General features: G+C 44.5%; 1 protein-coding gene across 2 annotated transcripts in view; it reads left to right on the top strand.

Annotated features, from left to right (window-relative positions):
* cbl (Cbl proto-oncogene) overlaps positions 1-19,554 on the top strand; it is a 170,815-nt gene that overhangs the window by 29,945 nt on the left and 121,316 nt on the right. For both annotated transcript variants that reach the window (XM_085967669.1, XM_085967670.1), the window contains exon 2: positions 2,152-2,399. In XM_085967669.1, coding sequence (XP_085823795.1) covers positions 2,152-2,399 — 248 coding nt within the window. The remainder of the gene's footprint in view (positions 1-2,151; positions 2,400-19,554) is intronic.

Here is a 19,554-nt window from a genome sequence, read left to right as displayed (position 1 = left end):
CTTTGTGAGACTACAGGCAGCCATCACTTGTGTCTCTTCACCCCTCACAGACCTTCCCTCTTGGTCTTTCATCCCCTCCCCCATTTTCCAGCCCCCAACTGGCTCTTTCCTCTGTTTCATTTCCTGCTTTTTTTTCAGTTCTGACGAAGGGTTTGACCTGAAACGTTAACTCTGTTTCTCGCTCCACGGATGTTGCCTGGCCTGCTGAGTTTTTCCAGCTTTTTCTGTTGTTATTTCAGATTTTCAGCATCCGCAGTATTTTGCTATCACTTATATCTGTTCAGTTTCACCAGTCCCAAAGGCAGTGCAACTGAGGTCTGATACATGGATGTGTTAATCGAAATTTCACATTAGGCCAGCTGTGGGATCTCCCTTTTGGGTGAATTTACTGGAGTAGTCTTGAGATTGTGAAACTCCTTAAGATTAACCAGCAGACATTCAGTTCCTTTTTTAAAAAAAATAACAAGATTAATGGTTACAAAGACTTGTAGTTTAACTTCAACGTCCTTTTGGTTTCTTTCTGTTGCTGTTGATTTTGGATAGATTTGGAGTTGGATTGATATCAGGAGTGATGGTTCATTAACTCAATGTTTCAGCAATTGCAATAATTTCGTGTGTGTGTGTTGACCGCTTTTCCCATCTGTCTGTCCTAATCCCATATCCCATTATTCCCCTTTCCTTCAATCACCTATCTAAGCTATTCTTAAATGTTGGCATGCTCCTATGACATGGTCTCTGTTTCAATCACTTTAAACTCTTTATGGAAAAATTTATTATCAGTACCTCTTTCTAAAAATTGGGCAGTTCACTTCCCTTGCACTAACTAGGGAAGTTAAAAAAAATAAAAATAGAAGTGTAACTTTGTCCTCGTCTTCTTGATATCAGTAGCTTGTGCTCCCAGCCAATGGTGGAATCGGGACTTAATGTTTGTTTCTGATTGAACTTTTTCTTCTGTTTGAAGGAAAACAAATCAGTTCTTTGTAGTGGTTTTTCTCGTGAATGTTGTATGTCTGAATTTTCAAAATGTATTTGATAAGGTGCCGCTTAGGAGGCTTATTGATAAAATTGAGATACGTGTTAGTAAAAGAAGTGTGTGGCATGGATAGGAAATTGGGTAAAGGGACGGAAAACTGAACACAAGCTACTGGCTAATGGACCTTTTTATGAACTGGAGGGAAGTAAACCGTGGGTTCCCCCAAGGATGAGCATTAGGGCAATTTCTCCGAAATATATAATATTTATATGATCTAAACTCTGGTATGTGAACACAATTTCAAAATTTAGTCGCAAAAATAGGGAGAATGATTGACTAAATGTGAAGAGGACTGTAGGTGATTTCAGGAGTTGGTAGATTGGGCAGATGTTGGGTGAAATTTAATGCGGTAAATGTGAGGTGATACATTTTGGGAGAAAGAAAATGGAGAGGACATAAATGGTAAAACTTAGCAAAGGAGTAAAGGAGCAGAGAGACTTAGGGGTTCCGATAAGCAAATCTTTTAAAAGTGGGAGGACAAGTTGGTAAACCTTTTTTTAAACCCAATGTGTATGGGTTGAAAGGTTATAGGTTTTATAAAGCAGCACAGAGTAAAGAAACAAGGTAATGCTAAACCTACAAATCATTGGTGAGGTCATAGTTCGAATACTGTGCCCAGTTTTAGGAAGGATGTCACTAGAGAAACTGGGCTCTGCTCTGGTGAAAAGAGGTGTTTAAATCTGAGGGGGGTCTTAATAAGGTAAATATGGAAAATCTGTTTCCACCAGTCAATAAGTCGGTAACCTGAGGGCATAGGTTTAAGATTATCTAGCGAATGAAGGGAGACGTTGGCAGAAATATTTTTGCATAGAGGGTTATTGGAACATGGAATGCTGTACCAGAAATAGTGATGGAAGCAGAATTCATAATAGCTTTTAAAAGGACATTGCATAAATATTTGAAAAAAATTACAAGGATGTGGAGAAAGGGTAGGAGAATTAACTAAATGGATAGCTTTTTCAGAACTGTTACAGTCCCAATGGGCTGAGGCCTATGGCTTTACTTCTGTTTTAAAGATCGCCTCTTTCAGTTGACCAGTACAAACTATTTCACTTGCACTCACTTGTATGTCCTATCTCTTATTTACACCCCTTGGTTCATTTGTTTTCTCTGTATAGGTGGTGAGACTGTGCCAGAATCCCAAGGTAGGGCTGAAGAACAGCCCTCCCTATATTCTGGATCTATTGCCTGACACTTACCAGCATCTGCGTCTGATCCTGACTCGATACGAGGGCAAGATGGAGGTCCTTGGAGAGAATGAATACTTCAGGGTCTTCATGGAGAACCTGCTTAAGAAAACAAAACAGACCATTAGCCTTTTCAAGGAAGGGAAAGAGAAAATGTATGAGGAAACCTCACAGCCAAGGTAGGAGTGGATTATGTTTCTTTTTATTCCCATTGCTGTCCCTCATGCTGATAAGTCAGATGGTGGTAGTAATAACTGCACAAAATGGTTGCAAGTCTGTGGTTAAGAGTTGTTCAAAATTGCATCATTTATATAGGCTGATTGTGGAATACTTCAGTGTATAAAATTTATAACCTGGAACGAGTATGTTGCTCAATATAATTGTCTCTACCTAATTATATAGCAATAATATGTTAAGTGCAAAGGTACCAACTTCAAAATTGGCAAGTATGAAATTTTTGAATTGTTGAACCCTCTCCTTTGCAATAAGAGTGGTGTCATTTGACTAAAGAACTTGGTTAACAACTGAGAATATGTGGTGGATGCAGGATGTGTGAGTTCAGCTGCTGTTAGGGTTGCAGTGTAAAAACTGACAGCTCTGGTTGCTATATTGGAAAATGGGGTCTATAATTGAGCTGGAGCTTCAGATGGGACCTTGGGCATCCTGTGGCATGATGGCAGCTAGTCTTTGACTCCTTTAGTGAGTTATCTGGTTATTCTGATATAGACTAACTTGCTTTGATCTCTGCATAGAGTTACCTAGAAGAGCCCTCAAACTCCTTTTGTTCTGTATGCAAATTACTTATTTATTTGGCACCAGGAAATCTGCCCACTTAAAAAAAAACCTCTCAAAAGCTGGCCAACATCTTTAAAAAAATAAATAAGCTGACACAGCTCCCAAAAAGCTGATGGCTTGAGAATGACCCTGACATGTGAAAACAAATCTTTACACAGACTTTGTAACTTAAATAGTAAGTGCCTTCTTTTCCTCCAACCATTTCCCTTCCATTTCATACTGATGCCGTCCTTGCCCCCCTCCCCAGTTCAAGCTGCCACACTTCTAACCTTCCAACCCAGTTAAGGTGACACTACCCCCCCACCCACCCCCCCTCCATCCCTCCAATTCATACTGGAAGTCTTCCTCCTCACTCACTGAAGACTTGTGCTCCAGAACTAGCTGCGCCCCTAGCCAAGCTGTTCCAGTACAGCTACAACACTGGCATCTACCCAGCAATGTGGAAAATTGCCCAAGTATGTCCTGTCTACAAAAAGCAGGACAAATCAGACCCGGCCAATTACCGTCCCATCAGTCTACTCTCAATCATCAGCAAAGTGATGGAAGGTGTCGTCGACAGTGCTATCAAGCGGCACTTACTCAGCAATAACCTGCTAACTGAAGCCCAGTTTGGGTTCCGCCAGGGCCACTCAGCTCCTGACCTCATTACAGCCTTGGTCCAAACATGGACAAAAGAGCTGAACTCAAGCGGTGAGGTGAGAGTGACTGCCCTTGACATCAAGGCAGCATTTGATCGAGTGTGGCATCAAGGAGCCCGAGCAAAACTGAAGTCAGTGGGAATCAAGGGACAATCCTTCACTGGTTGGAATCATACCTAGCACAAAGGAAGTTGGCTGTGGTTGTTGGAGGTCATTCATCTCAATCACATGACATCACTGCAGGAGTTCCTCAGGGCAGTGTCCTAGGCCCAACCATCTTCAGCTGTTTCATCAATGACCTTCCCTCCAACCTAAGGTCAGAAGTGGGGATGTTCGCTGATGATTGCACACTGTTCAGCACCATTCGAGACTCGTCCGATACTGACGCAGTCCGTGTCCATATGCAGCAAGACCTGGACAACATTCAGACTTGGGCTGACAAGTGGTAAGTAACATTCGCACCACACAAGTGCCAGGCAATGACCATCTCCAACAAGCGAGACTCTAACCATCTCCCCTTGACATTCAATGGCATTACCATCGTGGAATCCCCCACTATCAACATCCTGGGGGTTACCATTGATCAGAAACTGAACTGGACCAGCCATATAAATACTGTGGCTACAAGAGCAGGCCAGAGGCTGGGAATTCTGCGGCGAGTGTCTCACCACTTGACTCCCCAAAGCCTTTCCACCATCTACAAGGCACAAGTCAGGAGTGTGATGGAATACTCTCCACTTGCCTGGATGAGTGCAGCTCCAACAACACTCAAGAAGCTCGACACCATTCAGGATAAAGCAGCCCGCTTGATTGGCACTCCATCCACCACCTTAAACATTCACTCCCTCCACCACCGGCGCACTGTGGCTGCAGTGTGTACCATCTACAAGATGCACTGCAGCAACTCGCCAAAGCTCCTTCAACAGCACCTTCCAAACCCGCGACCTCTACCACTTAGAAGGACAAGGGCAGCAGACGCATGGGAACATCACCACCTACAAGTTCCCCTCCAAGCCACACACCATCCTGACTTGGACCTGTATCGCCGATCCTTCACTGTCGCTGGGCCAAAATCCTGGAACTCCCTTCCTAACAGCATTGTGGGTGTACCTACACCACACGGACTGCAGCGGTTCAAGAAGGCGGCTCACCACCATCTTCTCGAGGGCAATTAGGGATGGGCACTAAATGCAGGCCTAGCCAGCGACGCCCACATCCCATCAATGAATTTAAAAAAAAATTAGCTCTGGCGCGCTCCCTTCCTCACTCGAAAGTGCTATTCCTAGCTTCTTCTGTCTTCCCTCTCCCCTGCATTAGTGTCCATTTCTCTCCCCTTCAGTTCCATCTCCTCTCTCTGCTTCATTGTAATCTGTTCCCCTCTTTTTCTCCCCTTCAGTTCTCACTTTCCTCAGGAGTTCCTGCCTACAGTACACAGAGGTCGCAATCCCTGCCATTAATTTAGGGAGTGACGCTGAGCACAATAGCAGTCATACTTGAGAATCTGTCTGCTGATGTTTATTGGCAAATGCTGACACTTTGTGCACCCAAACACTGACAGACAGTGTGAAAAGCTGACAGTTTCCATGTGTGAAATCTTTCGGTTCCAGGACGAAGGATCAAAAGCTTAAAACAGATTCCAAAACTTAGACCAAGAAGTGTTGGTACAATGTTGACTTAAGTGCCTTGGAACGTTTACCTATGTTAAATGCGCTACATAAATGCAAGTTGTTAAGGTTGTGTTGGCATGAGCTGATCTAGAAGCAATGTATGTTATGCCCTCATGGAAAATCGTTCATTGGGGGAAAACTGTGCAAGGGCAGGAATGTATGTAGATTTGGGAATGTCTTTATTTAGAATATATCTGTAACAAGTAAAATGTTTAAACTATAATATGTCTTCTAAACAAAGTTCACGTTCCTCCTTCCCCATTTTATAATTTTGGATAGCGCTGTCCTACAGATTGAACTTGAAAATCTGCAGTAATATTCTACCTCCATAAAACAGACTTGCGTTACTGTGGTAAAAAACCCTCTCTTTCTACCTGACCCCCCTCTATATAGTGCAGCACCACAATTTTATAAAGTGCCTCCTTCTGTTGCATGAAATAGGTTTTGTGGTAATATTTAATGGTTGTAAAATTATGTAGGGAAAAATAAGAGGAAGCTAAAAGAGAGGATAGCATTAAAACCCCATTTTGATAGTAATTCTTAACTGGCCTTTCCTTTGTTCAGGATTTTTAAATGATCCTCTAAACCCATGACAAAAAAAATGGTGACCTTTTTGCCAGGTCAGAGGCCAATCATCATCCCTTATAAGGCAGCATTTCCTGTGAAAGCAATGACAAGTTTGCAGCTTGCCTATTGAGCATGGTTCAAATGCTGGCTGTGTTCGCACCAGCACCTCATTAACAAGCATATCAAAGTGTTTATTTTTTCACAAGTTGGTGAAAAGCCAAATCCCTGAGATGGTTTTTGATGTCGGATGTAAAAAAGGCCTGAATTTACCCCAGTACTTTTGTTAGTTCTAGTTACGTGAAAGAAGCCGAGGTTGTTGGAGAAAGACAGTATTGCTCATAGTTTGATCAGGCTAAGGACTCAGACAGACAATTGAACCACTCAGTTAAGCTGGGAGATCTTGCAGTGTTTAACCTGAGAGAGAGAGAGCGATCTTGTAGAATTCACCAGTCACTCAGTTTGTTTATTTTTCTCTGGAGTCTTCAACTTAATTTTTGTTCCTCTTTGCCCCGCCCTCCCTCCCAAACCTGATGATCTGGAATCAGCAATGTACAGTGATTACTCTGGCAGCCATAGAAATAATATGATTTTTAAAGATTGGTGTCTTGGTAACTGAGATTTCCGTAACCTTTTAAACTTTAGTCATTGGTGACTAATATATAGTTCAGTAGAATAGATTCGCATGGTGCGATGATTCATGTTTTCATTTCTGATCAAAATAAACTTTTTTAAGTGGTGGCAAGCTTTTTTTTAAGCTAATCTTCAAAAGGTTCTACAACATTTTTCTGTAACTGCTGCTCTGGTGTTTTTAGTCTCCAATTTTTGGTGATGCATTTGCATAAATGAGACAAAACCAGAAACAAGTTGCCTTTTTAGATGTCACCATTCTGCAACTCTTGTGCAATAATTGTGCAGTCACTTGTTTTGGGAGAGGAAAAAAATCTTTGGGTGACTTCAGTTTACACGCAGAGGGGGAGGGGGAAGGAAGTTCCGTTTCGAAATCACTTCATCAGTGCTATTTCTTTACTGAGGCTTAAATGTGATTAACACTTTATGCATTGGAGTTCCTTTGCACAGAGATTCTGGCAGTCATAAATTTGAGGCTCTGATATCTTGCCAAAACTAGTTTTTAAGGTATTGAATTAAATCTTTGGGAGTCTGCACTGTTGATGGATAGTACCAGCTCTTAGCGATTTATGTAGTTTGTTATTCTAACAGGGTCTCTTTTTAGAGTAAAAGTAATCCGATCTTAAAATTAATAATCCCAGTACGCTGAGTCCTGAATTAGCAGATGTTTTACAACTTTCAAAATGGGCAACATCCATTGAATACTTTGAGTACAGCCATGTTTTTGAGAAACTTCTTTTGTCTCAGTCTGTTTCTAAATCCACACCATTTCCATTCAAATTATATTGTTGCAGAATTTGCAGTAGTGCTCTGAGGAGTAATATTTTCTAGAATGTACCCTTCACTGGAACAAGGGTACTGTTTACTGCACATTGATACAGAAACCATATAAAGCTTTGTCTGTACTATAGGTTTGAATATAGCCTTGATGGGGTTTGCCTAACAGAAGCGTTGAAGTGGCTGTAACGACTATAAACTTTCCCCTCTTACAGCTGCAACTTTTGCTCTAACGTGCAGGTTGTAAAAGTTTGCTTTCTATGATAACCCCAGTGCACTTATTCAGTGAATAACTGAGCCATGTTTGATCCAGATTTGATCTCTGGTCTGTGCAGAGTTAGCTGATCTCAATTGAGGCAACAATGAAGAGTGCTACAGTTCATATCAGTTCCACTGGATTAAGAAGGGAGAAATTGGCCAAGGTTTCTGCCTCTGACCTTTATCCAGTATCCTCTGTTTGAAGTGTGTACGTGTGATTCCTGGGATGAAGGGATTGACCTACGAGGAAAGATTGAGTAGATTAGGCCTATTCCCTAGAGTTTAGAAGAATGAGAGGTGATCTCATTGAAACATACAAAATTCTTACAGGGCTTGACAGGGTAGATGCAGGGAGGATGTTTCCCCTGGCTGGAGAGTCTAGAACCAGGGGTCACAGTCTCAGAATAAGGGATCGGCCATTTAGGACAGAAATTAGGAGAAATTTCTTCACTCAAAGGGTGGTGAATCTTTGAGCATCCACAGCTCACTGGGGTAGAGAATTCCAGTCGTTGAGTATATTCAAGACAGAGATTGATAGATTTTTGGGTACTAAGTGAATCAAGGGATATGGGGTGCAGTTGGAGTAGAAGTTTAGCCATGATCTTACTGAATGGTGGAGCAGGCTCGAGGGGCCGAATGGCCGACTCCTGCTCCTAATTCTTGTGTGTGGATTTTGAGATGATAGGATTAGGTTTGGCTGTGATGCCTCCTCAGGGAATAGTCTGTCAAACCTCACATTTGTAATGCACGTCTGAATGAGGTATTTGGAGGTGCTTGTAGAACCATATCCAAGAAAGATACAGAACCTTCAGTAGGAAAGGGGAGAAAAATTGGGGCAAAACCCACAGTAAATTGTAATCCTTTTTTGTAATGATCATCCTCCCCATTAGGGTGTCTTCACTACTTTTTTTGAAATGCTTCAAATCATAGTTACCAGTTAGTTCGATTATGACATTTTTGAGTTAAGCTTCTACCTTGTCCTTTCCCCATCAATTTTTCCTCCTCACCACCCCCTGCCAAAAGCTGGGGTGAGGGCCCTTACTGTGCCAAAGTGACTATCATTCACATGTAAGTCTTAATGGGTGAGTGTTGTGGGCATATCACATGTGAGCCTGATCCTGTCCTTAACTAACATCCACACTCAAATCAAAATCAAATCAAATCAACTTTTATTGTCATTGTTAGTGCACAAGTGCAGTACAACGAAATGTAGGCTTGCGGCTCCCGAGAGTGTATATTTAGATTAAGACATTTAAACATTCAACATACATTTGGCTTGTAATACATTAACATAAGCATAACCATAATAAAGTGCATTGGCAGATGTGCAGGCTTTAGAGTTTATTTGTGGAGTTCAGTAGGATGACAGCCCTGGGAAAGAAGCTGTTCCTAAATCTGGTCGTACGGGTGCGAATGCATCTGTAGCGTCTCCCAGATGGCAGGAGGGCGAACAGACTGTGGCTGGGGTGGGTAGGGTCTTTGATGATGGACCGTGACCTCCGTAAACAGCATTTCTGGTATATGTGCTCTATGGTCGGTAGCCGGGTGCCGGTAATGCGTTGGGCAGTTTTGACTACCTGCTGCAGGGCTTTCCGGTCATAGTAGCTACAGCTGCCATACTATACTGTGATACAGTTTGTCAGGATGCTCTCTATTGTGCAGCGGTAAAAGTTAGAGAGGATCAGGGGTGACAGGTTACATCCCTTCAGCCTCCTTAGGAAATATAGGTGCTGCTGGGCCTTCTTCACCAGAGAGGAGGTATTGCGGGACCAGGAGAGGTCTTCCGTGATGTGGACTCCGAGGAGCCTAAAGCTGTCCACCCTTTCCACCACAGCCCCATTGATGTGGATGGGGGTGTGACTTCCGCCTTTAGACTTCCTGAAGTCCACAATGATTTCTTTGGTTTTCTTGCTGTTAAGGGCCAGGTTGTTATCGGCGCACCACTTCACGAGATGCTGGACCTCCTCCCTGTAGGCTGACTCATCGTTGTTGGTGATCTGGCCTACTACCGTGGTATCATCCGCAAACTTGATGGTGTTGGAACCATGAACAGCCACACAGTTGTGGGTGAAGAGGGAGTAGAGGAGGGGGCTCAGCACACATCCTTGTGGGGCCCCCGTGTTCAGGGTCAGGGGGGGGGGGAGGTGTGGTTACCTAATTTGACAGACTGGGGTCTGTTTGTTAGGAAGTCCAGGGTCCAGTTGCAGAGGGAAGTGTTCAGGCCAAGAGTTTGGTGGCCAGCTTGTTGGGGACGATAGTGTTGAATGCTGAGCTGTAGTCTATGAACAGCATTCTGATGTAGGTCTCCTTACCATCTAAGTGATTCAGTGCCGAGTGTAGAGCAGTTGTGATTGCATCCTCCGTTGATCTGTTTGCACGATAGGCAAACTGGTGTTGGTCAAGAGAGGTGGGATCACTGGCTTTGATGTGAGCCAGGACCAGTCTCTCGCAACACTTCATTATGATGGGTGAGTGCGACAGGTCGATAGTCGTTCAGGCACGTCACAGCCGTTTGTTTTGGCACAGGAATAATGGTAGCGGTCTTGAAGCATGTAGGGACTACTGCCTGGGCCAATGACAGATTGAAGATGGCGGTGAAGACATCAGCCAGCTGATCAGCACATTCCTTGAGTACCCGTCCAGGGATGCTATCCGGTCCAGCAGCCTTTCGTGTGTTCACTCCGCGTAGAACACCCCTTACGTCGGAGGTCGACCGAGTGAGCACCTGGTCTTCCGGGGGTGGCAAGGCTTTGGTAGCTGGCTCCCTGTTGTCCCTGTCGAAGCGAGCGTAGAAGTTGTTAAGCTCCTCCGGAAGGGAGGCATCGCTAACCGGGGGGCTGGTGTTTTTGCCCTTGTCAGTGATGGACTGGATGCCTTGCCACATGCGCCGGGGGTCCGAGTTGTTGTGGAAATGATCCTCTATCCGCAGTGTCTGTTTCCTTTTGGCAGTCCTGATACCCTTTTTTAGGTTGGTCCTAGCTGCACTGTAAGCCGCCGCGTCTTTCAATTGAGTTGATGGATAGCAGTGAGGAGGGGAAGGAAAGAGGAGGGACAATCTAGTAATGAGGGAGGTCTCTTGGGTAGCATCGTCTTCAGAGAATTCTTGTATCGTGTAGTTGAGTGGTGGGTCCTGAAATGAAATTGAACATGCAATGTGGATATCAGAATCTAGTTTTCTTTTTTTAATCATACAGACCTTACCTGTGGATTTTGCCCTGGAGCATTTTTTGTTGTTGTGCACATTAATTATAGATTGTGGATTTCTTGTCCAGATCTGTGAAATGTGTGGTACAGACATTCTTTGTGTTGCTATGCGTAATCCACCAGAAGTGCACCCAGCTGAAGAGTTTGCATTTCATATAGTACACAGTGATCTTGATAAGAAAATAAGTTTCTGAAGTGGCTAGTTCTTTGTTCTATTCATGTTGCTGGGCAGTTTGTAGGTAGTGACTTTCTGCTTCCAAGGCGCTTCAAGTCTGTTCTGCATTGCTGCTCCTCTCAGCCGTCTGCTTTGAGACGGTCATGTAGTGGTCTTCTTTCTCTGATCACTCTTGCCTGTCTCTTCAGATTTGGTATCCATTTCAACAGAAGAATTTCTATTTGGAATATTTCTGTGGCCCAGAGCAAAACAAACTATTGTCAGAAGCTACATCGAGTTTACACCATTCGGCCCAACTGGTCTTTGCCAGCATTTATGCTCCACGCGAGCCTCCTCGTACCCCTCAGTGTCTCGAGTCTACCTTCAACTTCTGAGTTGTGAATTCAGACTTGATGCATGTTCATGATTTTAATTATAAAATAACTTTTTGGACCCTCAGTAAATCATTTTATCTTGTTTGTTCTTGGTTTGCAGCTGACGTTGGCAAGTTTACATTCATTGCCCATCCTTCGCTGCCCTGAGAAGGTGGTGGTGAATCTTTGCCTTGTAGTCCTTTGTGCTTGTGATACTCCCGCAATGATGTAGGGTAGGAAATCGGATTTCCTGGGAGTATGTCTGCTATCTGACAATGGTGTCTATAGTGCTAAGAAACTACCTGAAACACATCCTGAGCCAAATAATTCTGCGTGCAATCCCTCTCTCATAGCAAAGGTAATTTAGCACCGAAATGTCCAGGGAATGCACTTTCTATAATCTATAGTGTTCTTTCAAATGCTTCAAATCATCATTACCGGTGAGTTCAATTATGAAATTTTTGAATAAGATGTATGGAAATTGCCAGTGGCATAATGCCAGATCTTTGGTTTCCAGTCATCTCTCTAATTTAATTGCGATATATTTTGCAATTTGGCTTGTGATACATCCAAGGCTGAATTTGTTTCTGACCTGCTCAGTCTTGGTATTGATTTGATTTTTTTTTTAAATTCCTTTAATGTTTTAAGAATATTTCTGAGAAAACCACTTGTTTTTCTTTGACTTGCTAGGTGCTTCCTGTTAAAAATACCGTTGATGCATCCTTTAGTAAATTTAAATCCTGTTATCGCCTGAAACTAGAGCAAAGGCAGCAGTGTGCACATTAGGGATTTTTGATGCTACAGTACCAATTGACACACAACAAGTTAAGACAGCTTGGACTGATGACGCCAATTTTTAGCATAGAACTATGCAAAAATAGTCTGTGGGTGTCAGCAGTGTTATCAGCACTTTCAAAGTGCTTTCTTGAGGGTTGTACTGCTGTTTTGTATTGATAGATGCTGCAGAGTGCAATAACACATTTGTGGCTTCATTGCACTCTCATTTCCTTCCTTCCTCATTACTTTTAGCTCTCGCAGCTTTTCGTTCTTGCCAACGTCTCCCAGTTGCTTCTACTAGCTCACCGAAATTGAATTGTAGGTTGAAAGATCATAGTTATTTGAATTGCAATGCTTTGTGGATACAAGGGATTAAAGGGGCAGTGGCAGCGTGGATATAAAATTGGCTAAGAGGCAGAGAGTAGTGGTGAACAGTTGTTTTTCAGACTGGAGGGAAGTATGCAGTGGTGTCCCCCAGGGGTCAGTATTGGGACCACTGCTCTTTTTGATATAAATGACCTGGACTTGGGTATACAGGGCATCATTTCAAAGTTTTCAGATAACACAAAACTTGGAAATGTAGTAAACAGTGAGGAGGATAATAACAGACTTCAGGAAGACCTAGAAAGAGTGGTGAAATGGGCAGTCACATGATAGTTGAAATTTAATGCGGAGGCATAGAGTACAAAAGCAAGGAAGTTAAGTGTGAAGTGATTCATTTTGGTAGGAAGAATGAGGAGAGGCAATATAAACTAAATGGTACAATTTTAAAGGGGGTGCAGGAACACAGAGACCTGGGGGTGTATGTACACACATCTTTGAAGGTGGCGGGACAAGTTGAGAAGGCTGTTAAAAAGCCAAGGGTCCCGTATGTTTTTTAAATAAAGAGGCATAGAGTACAAAAGCAAGAAAGTTATGCTAAACCTTTATAAAACACTGGTTAGGCCTCAGCTGGAGTATTGTGTCCAATTCTGGGCAACACACTTAAGGAGGGATGTCAAGGCCTCCGAGAATGTGCAGAGGAGATTTACTAGAATGGTACCAGGGATGAGAGATTGGAGAAGCTGGGGTTGTTCTCCTTGGAGCAGAGACAGTTAAGGGGAGATTTGATAGAGGTGTTTAAAATCAAGAATGGTTTTGAGAGAGTAAATAAAAAGAAACTGTTTCCAGTGGCAGGAGGGTCAGTAACCAGAGGACACAGATTTAAAGCGATGGGCAAAAGAACCAGAGGCGACATGAGGAGAAATTATTTTATGCAACAAGTTATGATCTGGAATGCGCTGCCTGAAAGGATGGTGGAGGCAGATTCAATAATAACTTTCAAAAAGGAATTGGATAAATACTCGAAGGGGAAAAATTAGCAGTGCTGTGTTGAAAGGGCAGGGGAGTGGGACTAATTGGATAGCTCTTTCAAAGAGTGGCACAGCACGATGGGACGAATGGCCTCCTAAGCTGTATCATTCTATGATTCTATGCCATCCTCCCTGCTCTGGTTGCTGACATTTCTGCATAACTATTCTTGCTGTGCCCTGGTTATTGTTATTTGTGCAGTATACCTTCTGACCTACACAGAAATCTACTGGAGAGATAACTCACTGAACTGCCAGAAAGAGATGGTACAACTGGGTAAATTGATTTCGGCAATTATGTTTTTAAAACAAGCCGGGGGCTAAATTTGTTTGATTTGTGTCTCCCGGTAGCGCCCTAAGAGGGTGCTAATGGGGCACAAATCAACTAGCGCCTTGGCATGGCGCTGCTAACGCCTCCTGCGAAATTCAGCAGGAGGTTAGCGTCATTGCCGTGCACAGCGCCCCAGCTGTAATATTGGGTGATACTGCCGGACGCCATGTCCGTCGGGGTCAGGGGGGCCTAACTGCGGCCGGGGCGGCGCTAGTTAAAGGGGAGGGGCGGCGCTAGTTAAAGGGGAGGTGGTGGGCGGCCATTTTTGTTGCTGGCTGCCTGCCAGCACCTGCCCCCGTTGCTGTCCACGGCCCCCGTGAAGCCCCCCCCCCCCCCCCCCCCCCAGTGGGGTGCCAGCTGCTCTCCGTGAGCCCGGCACTCCCGATCCCTGGTGGCCCAGCTGGGCGCCGGGACGCGCTGCGCCAGGCCCTTCCCCTTTAATAAGGGGAAGAAGGCCCGGAGTACCGCAGAACGTAGCGCCGCGATATTGCCTCACAGCGCCCCAAGAGGGACATGAGGCGATTCCAGTAGCACCCCTCTTCCCCCTCGGGGTGCTACCTGGGAAAATCGGCCGCAGGGGTGCTAACTTTTTCGGGGCGCTACCCAATTTTTACCCCGCCATATCTACGTTTTGCCAAAGTTGAGCATAGACTTTATATCTGTTTTTCTCCAAATGCCATCAATGCAGTGCAAAGCTCCTACCTCTCTCTTTCACTGTCCCCATTTCCCTCCCTGCTGAGGATATAGATTGTTGAGTTTGTGTCTTGTTTTGCTACTTAAGATGCTGGCAATTGGATTGCGACTGCTTAACCCTTTCTGCTTGACAGGTTGAATGGCTCAGACAATAGTTTAATAAATTACTAATTAGCAGTGTGATCGAGGATGGGATGGAGGTTCAAATCTCAGTTTATGGGCTTACTGTGGGGAAAAACGGAATAAAATTAGGGAAATCAGTGAGGAAAGTTTGTTCCTCCCTGGATTCTGTAGGCCTTCGGAACCCTCCACCAAGCAGAAGGAAGACTGTCATCTGTCTGAATTAGATTTGAAGGCCATTTTCCAAGATAAATGGTCCTCCTTACAGGGAGCTAAACTGTAGTAGACGTTGACGCAGTGAGGCCTGGATTGTGTGGTCAGCGGTGAAGGAGCCGCCCATGCCGTTCATTATGCTTACAGCTGCCTACAGAATTTCCGAGGGCTTTTGATCAGCAACTTGCGGTTACCAGAGATCCTTTTCAGCATAACACCCTCTACCACCTAGAAGGACAAGGGCAGCAGGCGCATGGAACACCATCACCTGCAAGTTCCCCTCCAAGTCACACACCATCCTGACTTGGAAATATATCGCCGTTCCTTCATCGTCGCTGGGTCAAAATCCTACAGGGGATTTGTGGCATGTGTGAACAGGGCAAGCAACACCCTGTCTCTTCAACCAATCTTTTTAAAATTTGTTCCTGGGATGTGGGCGTCGCTGGCAAGGCCAGCATTTATTGCCCTTGAGAAGGTGGTGGTGAGCCGCCTTCCTGATTTGCTGTAGTCCGTGTGGTGAAGGTGCTCCCACAGTATTATTAGGGAGGGAGTTCCAGGATTTTGACCTAGCGATGATTAAGGAACGGCGATATATTTCCAAGTCAGGATGGTGTGTGACTTGGAGGGGAACTTGCAGGTGATGGTGTACCCATGTGCCTGCTGCCCTTGTCCTTCTAGGTGGTAGAGCTGGCAGGTTTGGGAGGTGCTGCTGAAGAAGCCTTGGCGAGTTGCTGCAGTACATCTTGTAGATGGTACACACTGCAGCCACGGTACGCCGGTGGTGGAGGGAGTGAATGTTAAAGATGGTGGATGGGGTGCTAGTCAAGCAGGCTGCTTTGTCCTGGATGGCGTCAAGCTTCTTGTGTTGTTGGAGCTGCACTCATCCGGGCAAGTGGAGAGTATTTAATCACAATCCTGACTTGTGCCTTGTAGATGGTGACACTTTGGGGAGTCAGGAGGTGAGACACTCATAAGAACATAAGAAATAGGAGCAGGAGTAGGCCATTTGGCCCCTCAAGCCTGCTCCGTCATTCAACAAGATCATGGCTGATCTTCTACCTCATCTCCACTTTCCTGCACTATCCCCATGTCCCTTGATTCCCTTAATATCCAAAAATCTATCGATCTCTGTCTTGAATATACTCAACGACTGAGCCTCCACAGCCCTCTGTGGTAGAGAATTCCAAAGATTCACCACCCTCTGAGTGAAGACATTTCTCCTCATCTCAGTCCTAAATGGCCGACCCCTTATTCTGAGACTGTGACCCCTGGTTCTAGACTCCCCAGCCAGGGGAAACATCCTCCCTGCATCTACCCTGTCAAGCCGTGTAAGAATGTTGTATGTTTCAATGAGATCACCTCTCATTCTTCTAAACTCTGGAGAATATAGGCCTAGTCTACTCAATCTCTCCTCATAGGACAATCCCCCCATCCCAGGAATCAGTCTGGTGAACCTTCGTCGCACGCCCTCTATGGCAAGTATGTCCTTCCTTAGGTAAGGAGACCAAAACTCTACATAATACTCCAGGTGTGGTCTCACCAGGGCCCTATATAATTGCAGTAAGATGTCCTTACTCTTATACGCAAATCCTTCTTGTAATAAAGGCCAACATACCATTTGCTTAATTGCTTGCTGTACCTGCATGTTAACTTTCAGTGATTCGTGTACAAGGAAACGCAGGTCCCTCTGAACACCAACATTTTTCTCACCATTTTTCTATTTTTCCTACCAAAGTGGATAACTTCACATTTCTCCACATTATATTCCATTTACCATGTTCTTGCCCACTCACTTAGCCTGTCTCTATCCCCTTGAAGCCTCCTTGCATCCTCCTCACAACTTACATTCCCACCCAGCTTTGTATCATCAGCAAACTTGGATATATTACATTTGGTCTCCTCATCCAAATCATTGATGTAGATTGTGAATAGCTGAGGCCCAAGCACTGATCCTTGCGGTACCCCACTAGTTACAGCCTGCCAATCCAAAAATGACCCGTTTATTCCTACTCTCTGTTTTCTGTCCGTTAACCAATCCTCAATCCATGTTAGTATATTACCCCCAATCCCATGAGCCCAAATTTTGTTTAATAACCTCTTGTGTGACACCTTTATTGAACGCATTCTGGAAATCCAAATAATCCACATCCACTGACTGGTTCCCCCTTATCTATTCTGCCAGTTACAACTTCAAAAAATCATTCGTCAAACATAATTTCCCTTTCATAAATCCATGTTGACTCTGCCCAATCCTATTATTATTTTCTAAGTGCCCTGTTACCACGTCCTTTAATAATAGATTCTAGCATTTTCCCTACTACTGACGTCCGGCTAATTGGTCTGCAGTTCCCTGTTTTCTCTCTTCGTTCCTTTCTTAAATAGTGGGGTTACATTTGCTACCTTCCAAACCGTGGGAACCGTTCTAGAATCGATGGAATTTTGGAAAATGACAACCAATGCATCCACTAGCTCTATAGCCACCTCTTTCAAAACCCTTGGATGTAGGCCATCAGGTCCAGGGGATTTATCAGCTTTCAGTCCCATTAATTTCACCAGTACTATTTTTTTTTTTTTTTTACTAATACTAATTTCTTTCAGTTCCTCATTCTCGCTAGAGCCTTGGTTGTCCACTATTTCCGTGAGGTTTTTTGCGTCGTCTTATTTGAAGACGCAGAAAGTATTTGTTTAATTTCTCTGCCATTTCCTTATTCCCCATCATCATTTCTCCTGTCTCAGCCTGTTCGGGACCCACGTTTACTTTGACTAATCTTTCCCTTTTTACATACCTATAGAAGCTTTTGCAGTCTGTTTTTATTTGTCTCGCTAGTTTACTCTCGTATCCTATTTTCCCTTTCTTTATCAATTTTTTGGTGTTCCTTTGCTGAATTCTAATTCTCCCAACCTCAGGCTTGCTACTCTTTTTGGCAACATTATAAGCCTCTTCCTTTGATCTAATACTATCTTTAACTTCTCTTGTTAGCCACGGTTGGACCACTTTGCCTGTGGGGTTTTTGTGCCTTAAAGGAATGTATATTTGTTGTAAATTATGTATTAATTCTTTAAATGTTAGCCATTGTTTTTCTGCTGTCATATCTTTTAATCTAGTTTCCCAACCTACCTTGGCCAACTCGCTTCTCATACCTACATAGTTTGCTTTGTTCAGGTTTAGGACCCTAGTTTTGAACTTAAGTAAATCAGTCTCAAACTCGACATAAAATTCTATAATAATATGATCACTGCTCCCCGGAGGCTTCTTTATTGCAAGGTTATTAATTAACCCTGTCTCACTGCAGAATACCCAGCCTCTGACCTGCTCTTGTAGCCACAATATTTACGTGGCTGGTGCAGTTAAGTTTCTGGTCAATGCTGATCCCACCCCCCAGGATGTTGATGGTGGGGGATTCGGCGATGGTAATGTCGCTAAATGTCATGGGGTGGTGGTTAGACTCTTGCTTGTTGGAGATAGTCATTGCCTGGCACTTGTGGCGCGAATGTTACTTGCCACTTATCAGCCCAAGCCTGAATGTTGTCCAGGCTTGCTGCATGCGGGCATGGACTGCTTCATTATCTGGGGAGTTGCGAATGGAACTGAACACTGGGTAATCATCAGTGAACATCCCCACTTCTGACCTTATGATGAAGGGAAGGCCCTTGATGAAGCAGCTGAGGACACTGCCCTGAGGAACTCCTGCAGCGATGTCCTGGGGCTGAGATGAATGTCCTCCAACAATCACAACTATCTTCCTTTGTGCTAGGTATGACTCCAGCCAGTGGAGAGTTCCCCCCCCCCCCCCCCCCCCTCGGATTCCTATTGACTTCAGTTTTACGAGGGCTCCTTCATGCCACACTCTCAAATGCTGCCTTGATGTCAAGGGCAATCGCTCTCACCTCACCCCTGGAATTCAGCTCTTTTGTCCATGTTTGGACCAAGGCTGTAATGAGAGCAGGTGCCAAGTGGTCCTGGTGGAACCCAAACTGAACATTGGTGAGCAGGTAACAACAGAGAATGCTGGAAAAACTCAGCAGGTCAGGCAACATCCGTGGAGAGAAATTTGAGTTGACGTTTCGGGTTGAAACCCTTCTTCAGAACTGGAACGAAAATAAAAAGCTGCGATCGAACAAAAGAGGAAAAGTAGACAATAAAAGGTATTAGAAGCCAGATGAGATGGTAATGGGCCCGTGGAGACAAAAGGCAGCTGAGATTAGGTGTGAAGTGTACTGGCAGGATAAGGACAGCTGCCGAGGAGAGAGAGCGAAACAAAAGGAAAGGAGGGGGGCGGGGGGGGGTGGGGGAAAGGAGGACCCAAAACAAAGGGGTGGAAAAAATTAAAAGGAAAAAGTAATAGAGGCCGAGGTTATGATCTGAAATTATTGAACTCGATATTGAGTCCGGAAGGCTGCAAAGTGCCTAATCGGAAGATGATTTGCTGTTCCTCGAGTTTACGTTGAGCTTCCGTGGAACAATACAAGAGGCCAAGGACGGTGAGGTCCGAGAATGAGCGGTGAATTAAAATGACAGGCGACCGGAAGCTCGGGGTCACCCTTACGGACTGAACGGAGGTGTTCCGCAAAGCGGTCACCCAATCTGCGTTTGGTCTCCCCAATGTAGAGGAGACCGCATCGTGAGCAGCGAATACAGTATACAAGATTGCAAGAAGTACAAGTGAATCGCTGTTTCACCTGGAAGGGGTGTTTGGGGCCCTGGACAGTGGGAAGGGGGGCGGTATAGGGGCAGGTGTTACAGCTCCTGCGCTTGCACGGGAAGGTGCCAGGCGAAGGGGAAGGGCTGT

Source organism: Somniosus microcephalus, chromosome 26, assembly GCF_052327205.1.
Source record: "Somniosus microcephalus isolate GS21.2 chromosome 26, FLI_Smic_1.0, whole genome shotgun sequence".
Lineage (NCBI taxonomy): Eukaryota > Metazoa > Chordata > Chondrichthyes > Squaliformes > Somniosidae > Somniosus > Somniosus microcephalus.
The sequence above is the reverse complement of the archived record's forward strand: the minus strand, read 5'-3'. Positions and strand labels throughout refer to the sequence as shown.